General features: G+C 47.6%; 1 protein-coding gene across 1 annotated transcript; it reads right to left on the bottom strand.

Moving 5' to 3' along the window:
* Positions 1 to 1044: 1044 nt before the first annotated feature.
* Gimap6 (GTPase, IMAP family member 6) lies at positions 1045 to 7196 on the bottom strand. The gene is made up of 3 exons (XM_047559904.1): positions 6814 to 7196; positions 4710 to 4791; positions 1045 to 3593 (listed from the first exon to the last, which is right to left on the bottom strand). Exons 1-3 carry the CDS (start codon positions 6976 to 6978, stop codon positions 2800 to 2802), a joined length of 1041 nt encoding a protein of 346 aa, XP_047415860.1. The 5' UTR covers positions 6979 to 7196; the 3' UTR covers positions 1045 to 2799.
* Between the last annotated feature and the right edge of the window lie 4669 nt (positions 7197 to 11865).

Raw genomic sequence — 11865 nt, 5'->3', positions numbered from 1 at the left:
GGGCAGTGTCTCCCCACTATTTAGTAATCAAAGAGAAAGAACATATTTGAGATAATCAAAACAATTTTAATGAATGTCATGTTTTGAGTGGCTTCTGTTTAGTGACTGTGTTAGGAAGCTTCTGTTACTGTAATGAGGTACTTGAGTAATCAGCTTATATAGAGGAACGGCTTCTTTTGGCTCACAGTTTTGTAGCTTTCAGTCCACCATCTAAATTAAAGAAATGTATCTCCTATCCTAGTGAAAACACAAATGGTATTAACTTTCACTACAATAGCTAACGTGAATGGCAAGCCCACTCTCTTGGAGACAAGATGGCTTCAAGTCTCTTGTGTTTTGTGAAATCCAAAGGTAAATTATGATAAAAAGCAACATTCAGAGCTCATTTTAAAATGGAGTTGTGAGGACATTAAGGCTCTACATACATGACCAGTGCCTCCTGGGAAAGGGAACTCCACCTGGCCCCGAGACAGTGACATAGGAAAGCTGACCAGTGAATTGGGCCAGGCCTGCAAAGCCACCAACAGCTTCCATTGCAAGTTGCAGCGAGCACCCGTCGCGGATGATAAGCTGCCTTTCCACCTAGACAGAGCACTGCAGTCAATCATGGGTGGCCGGGTGACGCACCCTGGCGTCAGGACAGCTTCTCCACACCAGTAACCATTCTTTTCAGCTTCTCCTTCCCTTTCAAAGACAAGTCAGACAATCCGAGTGTCGCTGGAGCACTCAGCACCCATTCTAAACGTCTGAATCTTTGTTTTCCCAAGTCGCGGTTCCTGGACCCTGAATGAAGTTCTTTTGTTTTTACGGTTTCTGAACTTGAACTGGTCAGCATCCTGAAGTATTTACCAATGCTCTCAAACTTAACATGCAAATGGAAGACAATTTCAACTAGACTACCAGTAGGACTTTTCTTCTTTTTCTTTTTAAATTTGACAAGTGATTTTAATTTCCAAGTAGAAGAATAAATGCCTGAGAATAACAAAAATACATAAAAACATAGTCTGAGGAGGACATTGGTTCACCATAATAAATCAAAGCAACTTTCATCAAATCAATATTTTATTCAAATAGGAAAAGTAGAAGATGTAAACAGAAATGAAAACTTTGACATAAATCTTAGGAACTGTGAGAACTGAGTAAGTGATAAATGCTGCGTGGTCAGTTTAGCAGGACCTGGATGGCCTAGTTAATAAATGTTCTGGCACACTGACTTTCGAGTATACACCAAAATGACTCTGTTCTGATTTCAGACAGCCAAGGACATACTTAACACTTTCTTTGGAGGCTGCACCTCTGGGGAGGCTGGGGAGGCAGGACCGAGTGGGAGGTGCAGGTCCTGGGGTCTGTGAGGACCTCCAGGCAGCAGAGGAGCCACCAGGCAGATAAGGCTGTGTCTGCTGATTTCCCACAGTCCCTAGCATGGTCACCACCACCTCCACTTCCCACCCGTCCCAGGGGAAGGCAGCTAGAGCCCTCTGCCCTATGGCTTGAATAATGGAGAAGGGGACTCTTCTGGGAGATCTTTTCCCTTGTGGCTTCCCATTAGCTAGTCAAACTCCCCAGGAGCATCTTGAACCTCAAAGAATTTGAGTGCATCTGAGGCAACTCTGCCTGCTTAGTGATAGACAGCTTCTGACAGGAGGGAGGCTAACGTCCTGTTTCCTTGTTGACACACCTATGATCACTTCTTTTAGGCCCTGTGTGCAGGAATAGCCTCCAGGATGCTCACCCAGGAAGACGCCCATGTGCTGGGAGTTCTGTAAACCAGATGGCTGCCCCCGAGAGGTTTAGGGCAGCCAACCTGCTCTGCAGGTTCCCTTTCTTTCCTTCCTCCCTCCATTCAACCCACCACAGATATCTTGCTGGGGAGCCCATTCCCCTGCAGACCCTCCCCACTGTCAAGGGAGGAGTAGGGTGCAGGAAAGGGTGAGGCAGGTGGAAAGTAGCCTTTGCAAAATTAAAAAGGAGAGAGAGAGAGAGACAGAGACAGAGAGAGACAGAGAGAGGAAATAGCCTTTGCTTTCCAGCAGCAGAAGGCAGATCTAAGGAAGGGTATGGAAGCCAAGGGAAGAGGGGCAGTAACCCGTACACTCTCCCCAGTCTAAGTCTACCTTGGTGGAGTCGGGCTGGTCTCCTCTGCTCAACTTGGTACCTCCAGGGCCTCCACATCCTAGAGCCAGGGCTGGGGTCCACACACTTGCCCAAGCCTAACTTCTTGAATACTCTGACCCTGATCTCATTCATCATTCCAAATCCCAGGAAGGTCCCATAGAACTTGCTAGAGTTCAAGAGAAACTGCCTCTCTGTTCTGGCTCCCGCTCTTCCCCTGGCCCAGGTCCATCCCTCCCCATGTCCCAGCCACTGCCTTGCTCCTCCCACCACACAGCAGGTGCCTCTAGGGGCAAGAACAAAGCCCAAGGGATGGGAAGTCCCTGGGTCAACAGCTCACACTGGGTGGTGGCCACACTGACTGACTCCAATGGCCAGGCAGCCCAGGGATGGCAGAGAGCAACAGACCTGTGCCAAGAAGCTTTGGCCTATTAGAGTTCAGACAAGTACCCACAAGAAATGTAATGCCAACGGGATGGAAGGTTCTATGTGAGGACAGCGGGTTAGGGGATATAGAGCAGGGAGGACTCGCGGTGAGCAGACACCCTGGAACCAGCCTCCACCACCTTGCTACACCAGATGCTCTGACCCGGGGACCAGGTGGTGCTCTATGGATAGAGAGCGCAAGCAGCAGGGCTGGGCACCAGGACACAGAGGGCTGAGTGGATCTGCTCCTGTCCAGCAGGTTCAATAGGCTCTGCCCCCCTGGAGGCACCTGCAAGTCTTCTCAAGGGCCTTCTGGATTTGGGACAGCACTTCCAGCTGGGACCCCTCACTGAACACCTCCCCAGAACCCTGCTCCCAGGTCGCCTGTCTTCCCTGCGTTTCTCTGAGCAAAGAGTTCTGCTGGTGGTACTGGGAGGCCCTGTCGCTGTAACAGCAGCCTTCATTTTCCCACTGAATGGCCTCGATCTCCTCCATGAGCTCCCGCAGCTGGGCCTCCTGCTCGGCCCCCTGGGCCCTGTTGTTGAAGCCACAGTGGCGCCGCCCACACAGCACATCCAGCGTGGCAAGGCTCTGGTTGTCCCGCTCTCGCACGTGTTCTTCCAGGGAGCACCCTGCCAGCTCCTCCTTCCGGGTGAACACCAGGATGGTGTAAGCCAGGACCCCCACTCCTAAGACCTCCTGCAGGCGCCTGACCACCTGCTGGTCCTCAGCCGTGAACCGGCCCAGCTGTGTCACCAGGAGCACCGCGTGCAGTCCCAGCGAGGACAAGGTGCTGGCTTGACAGATCTCTGCAGCGGTGGTTTCTGGCTGGAACCCAGGAGACAGAATGTCGGGGGTGTCAATCACCTCGAGTTCCTTCCCTGCCCACTCTCGGCAGCCTCTCTGGAAGGTCGTGGTCACCGGTCTACTACTGAATTTAGACTCAAACACTTTCCTGCCAAGGATGCTGTTTCCCGTGGCACTTTTCCCACTTCCGGATTTCCCCACCAGAATGAGCCTCAGTTTCCTCGGAGTAAGTTCCTTATCCCTCGGATCTAGAAGCATTAAAAAAAAAAAGGAGAGGAAACGATGGGAGTTAGAGTTCATTCACTCCGCCTGTCAGAAGCCACGCCCCCGGTGCACTCCATCCCAGAGGGGCAGATTGTCCTGGGCTGGGGTGGGTGAGACACAGGCCGAGATCTCCCTCTGAGATCTGTCCTGGGCTCTTATGCTTAGCTTGTGTCCTTGAAGGTGGGGCTGAACAGCCTCATCTAGAAGAATGTCAGGTCCATCAGTCAAGAGAAGAGACTTGGAGATGCCAACCCAACCCTGAGAACCTGGTCCTAGATGTTTAGCTATGTCTGGGGCTAGAGGCCAGGAAGGGAATTCTCTTCTCCTATGCACACAAAGAAGTGGCAAATAGTAGTTGGTTTCCAAGTCTGGTCCCCATCAAAGACAGTGATGGATGTCAGATCACAGAGCGCAAGACACAGAGAGCCAGGTTCATGGCTTGGAGTCTGGGGAAGAGTTTTAAAGTAACGTTGAAGTCTGGCTGCTGTAAGAAGAGGTAAAAAAGCCTACTGCCGATGTTCCTATGTGGTAGATTAATGTGACCTCTTTTCAATGACCCAGGCTCTTCAAGTTCATAGAGTAAAAAATCATTTTTGTTATAATGCACTAAAAAATCATGATGAATTTCCTCCGGACAGGAAAATGGGCAACTTTTCAGCATTCCTAATTTGGGCTTTGAGAGAGTTGAACCCAGTTCCAGGTGCAGCCACAGAGTCCACTCTGCTTGTTCAAACGGCACTGTCACCTTGTGGCCTCAGCAACACTCAGAACCAGACAAGTGCCCCCACGAGGGCCGATGGCCTCCTAACCTTAGCCAGGGCCAGTCGTCTTGGGCAGAGCCGGCACATCCTCCTGAGAAGGGAAGCCCGGAGCGTGAGGGCCTCTTTGGAACCGGCATGCTCCTCTCTTTTGGACCACTGTACCCACCGGGGCTCTTCTCTCTTATCTTGGCTCCACGTGAAGAAAGGCCCTAACCCAAAGCCCCCTTTCCTCCCTTTTGGCTTTGGAGGGTGAATCTCTGAGACAGGACTTTCAGCTGCCTTCCAAGCACATCCTGCCCGCACACCACATGTCCCCCTCTGCTAGCACGGTGGCTTTACCTCCTGAGAGCTCTTGTGGAGGTTCCAGGTGCAGCTCTTTCAGGGGATTCTCTTGGGAAGTCAGAACATCCTCTTCCTCCACCTAGAGAAAGCAAGATATATGTGACTGATTTTCCAATGGCATTTTAAGGGACTCTGCCTTTTGCCTTCCCTTGCCAGACAAGATGCTTGCACTGGTTTAGGGTTGGGGACGACTGTACGAGAAGGGGAGGAGGGGCCCGAGACATCCTGCTGGCTTTATGGGCACTAGCTCCCTGCCCTCCAACTCATGGTGGTCTCCATCATGAGTTTAAGAGATTTCACGGAGAAAGAGGCTGCTGTCGGAGCCTGAAAAATGGGTAGAATCTGGGGGGACAGGGTCCAGGAGATGTTGTGCAGGGAGAGAGAAGGGGTGGACGAGACACAGAAGCAGGTGTGACCCTAACCCTGTGTGACCTAGAGGGGCAGGGGCTGGGCGTGGCGGAGTGTGCCTGCAAGTCAAGAGCAGGAAGTTGTGGAGAGGGGTTTACTCTTGGGGACAGAAAGAGCCATCCGACCTTGATCTTTGGAGAAGGCTCAGCAGTGAGGATTGGGAGGACTGAGAGCTGTGCATATGACAGCCTCAGGACCTTCACAATGCCCTGCCGTGAGCCAGACACCTCAGTGCCAGGATGTGCTAACGCTTCACACTGCGTGGGTCTCAGTGTCCCTTCACAGCTGACATTGGGCCTGAACTGGAAGACACCATGAAGACCCTTCTCCTACAGGTTCCCAACATATTTATAACATTTTTAGAGAAACTCCTAGACCTCTTTGGAAATTTGGGTCACATTATCCTAACCAGGACTCCCATCAGCCATGTGATGAGAACACTGTGCACTTCTTCAGGGCCTACCGTGGTCCTGAGCAACGAGAGCCCGTGTGCTGTGTCTGGTTTATTTTCCCCGAGATTGAGGAGAAAACTGCATGGCCCATGACTGCTTTTCCAGAGCATGGAGGACATTCACAGCCACGGTCATCTAGTAGTAGACGGCGGCTCTGGGAAATGCAGAAGTCCAATTACAGAGACCTCAGTGGACCGTTTCCTCACCACCACAGCATTGTTGGCTACTTCTGCTCTGTTCACCTAGCAAATTATTTAGTCCTCCTGCAAATCCCAGGGACTGGCCAGTGAGGGACCACTGTGGACATAGCTTTGTAACGGTGACTTTATTCAGTGAATGTCAGCTCTCCCAGGCTAGGCTGGGGGTGGAGATGACCCAGGAAGCTTTGATGAGAGGAAGCCTGGCAGCTGATCGGCCACCCTCAGACCTGGCCAGCCCCATGCTGGCAGGTACACAGTGCTCCACCTGTCAACGGGGCCTGGGTGAAAGGCAGCACCCCCTCCTCCGCTGAGAACTACAGCCTGCAACCGTAGACCCTCTAGTCCCTTCATCCCCAGCATCCCTACATCCGGTGGAAACTGAGGCAGCTCTCTGCCAGTGCAACCTCATTCCACTTTAAAGACAATGGGCGACTTAGCAGAGCCTGGTGGCCAGGATGACAAGGCTGGAGGGGGCGAGGAGCACTGAGGCACTGGGAGCAGGGTGTGTGGATTGCACGTGCCTTGGTAGGGTCCAAGGATGGCCTGCACCCTCAGCACCGGGCGGCCTCCCCAGGCCCTGCTCTGGCAGTGAGCAGCGCCACTCCCACTGGTCACACCGTTTACTGTCTCCAGAAGTTGGAGCAGAGGCTACCAGCTTGTTGTGCTGCTCGGGGAGAAAGAGAGACGCCCAGAAACAGCTTGACACACACTAAGCAGGGAGCTCCTCACAGGGACACCGTTCTCCTGACTTCTGAGTCAGCCCTCCCAGCATACCTCAAACACACGACACACACAGAGACACAAATGCACAAGCACAACACACGTACCACTCCCACACACCTGTGCACACGCACACAGAGCGGTGTACACACTCAGCCACAAGCAGACGTATACTCAAAAAGATCCATAAACACATACACAAACAGCAGTCAACACAACATACACAAATATGGAAATGGATATGCACACCCACCCATAACACACACATACACACAAACAAGATACAGGCAGACACAAGAACGTACACACATGCAGACTTACCACCAGGCTGGCCGACAGACAAGAGGAATGGCCCCATTTCTGATCTCCCCTGGCTGCACGCTCCTGTGCACGCTCTGTCTCTTCCTTTGGGGTCCTCACTTGGGAGTCTCCTCGGAAGAGAAAACCAAGGGGCCAGCGGAAAGCGTCCAAGACGTAGGAACTCATGGAGCACCAGGTCAAGGTTTGTTTATTTTTCAGCAAAATATTGTCCAAACTCCTGCCCTTGAGAGACCTGCATCAACTGTGAAACCCAGAAGCAGGAAGTGGGCAGGAGCCCGGGGCAGGAAATCAGGCGCTTGCACTTGAAACCTCAGAAATAGAACAAACCAGAGCTCCAGTGCTGGAGTACTTAATCCTGATCTGGGATAACTAGGGTCAGAGCTTGAGAAGCAGCGGGTCCCTCAGAAAAGGCTGCGTCAGAGACACAGACTGCCGGCCTCTCCTTTCAAGCCCCGCCCCTTCCCAGGGATCCCGGGTCCAGGACTGGCCAAGGCTCACCGTTGCTTTTCTTTCTCTTCCTCCCTAGTCGCTTCTTGCTTAGATATCTTCTCCCAGGACAAGACCTGATTCTCATTCTTCCTAAAGCTTAAATGTCTGGCAGGAATTTTTATGTTACCTTAACATAATGCAAAAAATGTCAAACTGTAGACTTGTGGAGAACAATGTTATGAAGGACCACAGTCTTTTAGAGATGAAGTAAGGGAGAAAAACTTAGCAACTTCAAAAATATGTTTTCCAAGACTTTCCCCACCGATCTGACCACAATAATTAAAAGGAGGCCATTGTGTGAAAGAACTGAGACCCTCTGAGCATAGGTAATGATATAGTTACCATATAATTTAAATTATTCTCATTGACCTCTAAGAATTTTTTTATCTCCTCCCTGATGTTTTCTGTTATCCATGTTTCATTCAATAGCATATTATTTACTCTCCAGGTGTTGGAGTAATTTCTGTTTTTTAACCTGCTCTGTGGCCTTTCTCACTGTGTTTCTTAAACCACATCTCTTGACCAGAACCCAGACAGCTGGCCCAACTAACTGCAAGGGCAGAGGGGACTGAGGAACATTTGGTTCTGGTGAACACCCACAGCGTTGGGCTCACCATCCAACCGGGGATTTATGCACAAAAAAGGTCAGTCACCATTAGAGAGAAACAGCTACAGAAAAAAAATGTGGTTAACCAAAAAGAATGATGATTAATAATGATTAACAAGATTGCACTTTCTGTATACCAGGCACTGCTTTAAGAACTTCATGTGAGCTAACTCATTTAAACTCACAGTGGTCCTGGGAGGGGGAGAATATCCTATCCTTGGTTTTTGAAGTGGAGGGATGGAGGAGTGGAGAGTCACGCTTCTCAGCCAAGGCAGTTGTGAGCCATCCGACTGGGATTTGAACCCACAGTCCAGCTCCAGAACCCATTCTCTGAAGCACTGAACACAAATGCATGGACCCCACCAGAAGCATGATGTGGTTCAGAAAGATCATCACCATGTCCACAGGATCCATCCCATCTCAAAGCAGAGTTCTCTCCATCCTCACCTACTCTCTGCCCAAAGCAAGAGTAAGAACTGAGCAACAGCAAGGTGCAGTTTCTAATTTGAGACGCTATAAAAATCCATCCCTCAGACATTTTGCACAGGTCTTTACTTATTGTATAAAATTCTCTGTTCTCTTTTCATGTGCATATTACTCCTGTGGGAGTGTGAGTAGTCTGCTGGTCTCAGGAAAAGGACAATTAAGGTCTGGAGCTATAGCTCAGTTGGTAGAGTGCTTGCCTCCCATGCACAAGGTCCTGGGTTCAATCCTCAGCACCAAAAAAAAAAAAAGAAGAAAAAAGACAATTAACACAGAGCAGAGGTACCCCAGACAGCCCATATGTGATGTGATGGTTGGTTTAGTGTGCCAACTTGCCTAGGCTGTGCTACTCAGGTGTTGGGTCAAATACTAGCCCAGATGTTCCTATGAAGGAATCTGTTAGCTGCAATGAACCCTGAGGCCAGGAGGCTTTGGGTAAAGCAGGTCACCCTCCCTGATGTGGGTGGGCATCATCCAATCAGTTGAAGGTCTTCAGATCAGAGACTGATGTTTCCCAAAGAAGAAGGAATTCAGCCTCAAGTCTGCAATGTGGAAGCCTTTCCTGAGATTTCACACTGCTGGCTTGCCCTGTGGATTGTGGACTCAAAAGACTGCAGCATTAACTCTGATCTGAATTTCCAGCCTAACACCTGCTAGCTTGTCTGTGGGACTTCGAACTTGCCAGTCCCCACAATCATGTGAGCCAATTCCTTAAAGTAAGTCTCTCTCCTTCTCTCCCTCCTGTCTCTCCTTCTCTCCCTCCTGTCTCTCCATCTTCCTGTCTCTCTCTTACAATACAGAGTAAAAAAAAAAAAAAACAGAAGCAATTGTTTCGTGGTATCTGCTGAAGATTTTCTGTTGTTGCTCAATCCTTTATATAAAATGGCATCATGTTTGAGTATAGCCTACACACATGATCCTTTATACTTTAAATAATCTTTCCACTACTTATGATACCAAATAGCACGGAACTGCTGTGCATACTGTTGTGTTATTTGGAGAATAATGGAAGAAAAAAGGCTTACGCCTGTTCAGTTCAGATCCAACCATTGTAAGCCTGGTGCATTTCTGATCTGCAGCTGACTGGATCCACGGGTGTGGACCAGGGGGAAGGCTGTGTGGATATAAACGAAGACACAGAGACAGAGACAGAGTCAGAGACATTATAGATGGCTGCAATTGATCCTGTTTCTCTAACTCTGAATAATATACCAGAAAGCCACAGAGAGGTGGAGAGCTGCTGATCTGGGCCCAGCTTCAGTCTGTTGAGACCCAACCAACACAAACACATGAGTGACAAGCACAGGAGCTGGTCATTGGATTGGAAGCAGTTGTGCTGCAGCATTGTTGTGGCTGAAGTTGATAAATATACCAACAACCCCCTTTTAATTGTGTTCACGTGAAATAGTGTTTGGATTTTGCTTGATGACTTTCATCATTGGGAGGTAATCAGATGATTTTGTCTTACATTTATTAATATGACAAACTGCATTGCTAGTTCTCCTGATACTAATCCATATTTTCACTACAAGAAACTTTATTGGTCCTGATATATTACTTTTTAATACACTATTGAATTACACTGTTGGATTTCATTTCTGATATTTGTTCATTTTCCATTGATACTGAAGTGAAATAAGCTTCATTTTCTTCTTTTTTCTTTCCTTCCTTCCTTCCTTTCTTCCTTTCTTCCTTTCTTTCTCTTTTGGTACCAGGGATTGAATCCAGGGGAACTTAACCTCTGAGTCCCATCCCCAGGCCTTTTTATATTTTACTTTGAAAAAGGGTCTCACCGAGTTGCTTAGGACCCTGCTAAGTTGCTGAGGCTGACTTTGAACTTGCGATCCTCCTTCCTCAGCCTCCCAAGCTGCTGGGATTACAGGTATGAGCCACTGCACCCAGCTGCATTTTCTTTGTGTGTGTGTGTGTGCAATATTTACCTAGTTTATGTGTCAAATTTTTAACCTACACAGAAGACAGTGGACTGCATCTTGAAAACTAGAGTAGCACACACACACACTTGGGGGATGATCTGTGCAATTAGGCACAGTTGCAGTCTATCGACCACGTCCTAAATAGGTTTAGAAATGTAATGAATCAACAAAATGTAGGTTTTTCATCTCTCACCTGCCTCTCCTTCCTCTAGGGTCTCAGCCAATACACTATCTTGAAGGCTAACAGAGTCTGACACACTGCTGAGACATCCATCTAACCTTGTATCTGACTGAGGGACTCAAGAGCTGTGAAGGTATGATTTACACCACTTGCAAGCCAACAAGTTGGCCTACTGGCAGTGTCATGGATTCTGGCAAAGATTCTGGACCAGAGACAAAAAATAGTTTATTATTCATACAATAGCAGCAATCCTCTGTGCCAGTGTCGAGTTTTATAGGAGTAGACTCCCTCAGTAGCTTCACAATTCATCAGAAAGCCTCAGTCATTCATGACCAACAAAGAACACTCATGAAAGTTAATAAATATCCATGATGTAAATGGATCTTATATTAGTGACCCCAAAGTAGGTCACTAATGACATGGTGGGGGCCCACCTTCATGACCTCAACTAGTACTAATTACCTCCCAAAGACCTTCCTCCAGAACCCTTCCAAACTCATTCTGTGAAGCTAATATGCCCCTGATACCGAAACTGGACAAAGATGCTTCAAGGAAAGAAAACTTCAGATCAATATCTCTGATGAATATAGATGCAAAAATTCTTAATAAAATACCTGCAAATTGCATACAAAATCATATTAAAAAGATAGTGTACCACGATCAAGGAGGGTTCGTCCCAGGGATACAAGTTGGTTCAACATACAGAAATCAATAAATGTAATTCATCACATCAATAGACTTCAAGACAAGAATCTCACGGTTATCTCTATAGATGCAGAAAAAGCATTTGACAAAATACAGCATTCATTCATGTTCAAAACACTAGAAAAACTAGGGATAGTAGGAACATAACAACATTGTAAAAGCTATATACGCTACACTCAAGGCCTACATCATTCTAACAGAGAAAAATTGAAAGCATTCCCTCCAAAAATTGTAACAAGACTGGAATGCCCTCTTTCACCACTCTATACAATATAGTCCTTGAAACCCTAGTCAGAGCAATTAGATGAAAGAAATTAAAGGGATACGAATAGGAAAAGAAGAGTTCAAACTATCCCTATTTACCAACAACATGATTCTATATTTAAAAGACCCAAAATAATCTACCAGAAAACTTCTAGAACTCATAAACTCCTTTGGCAAAGTAGTAGGATATAAAATTAATCAAAATGTAGTACATAGAAAATTAAAAAATAAATAAATAATTAAAAAATAAAATAATATAAAATACTAGGCAACTTTTCCAATTGCTGTAGTTGAAAGAACATGATATTGAGTAAAAGAGTTTAAATACCAAAAAAAATTAAAACCCATAAATCATCATGTTCCTATACATCAATGATGAATGAGCTGAA

This window comes from Sciurus carolinensis, chromosome 8 (genome assembly GCF_902686445.1).
Source record: "Sciurus carolinensis chromosome 8, mSciCar1.2, whole genome shotgun sequence".
NCBI classification, from domain to species: Eukaryota; Metazoa; Chordata; class Mammalia; order Rodentia; family Sciuridae; genus Sciurus; species Sciurus carolinensis.
This window is presented reverse-complemented; position numbering and strand designations above follow the sequence as displayed.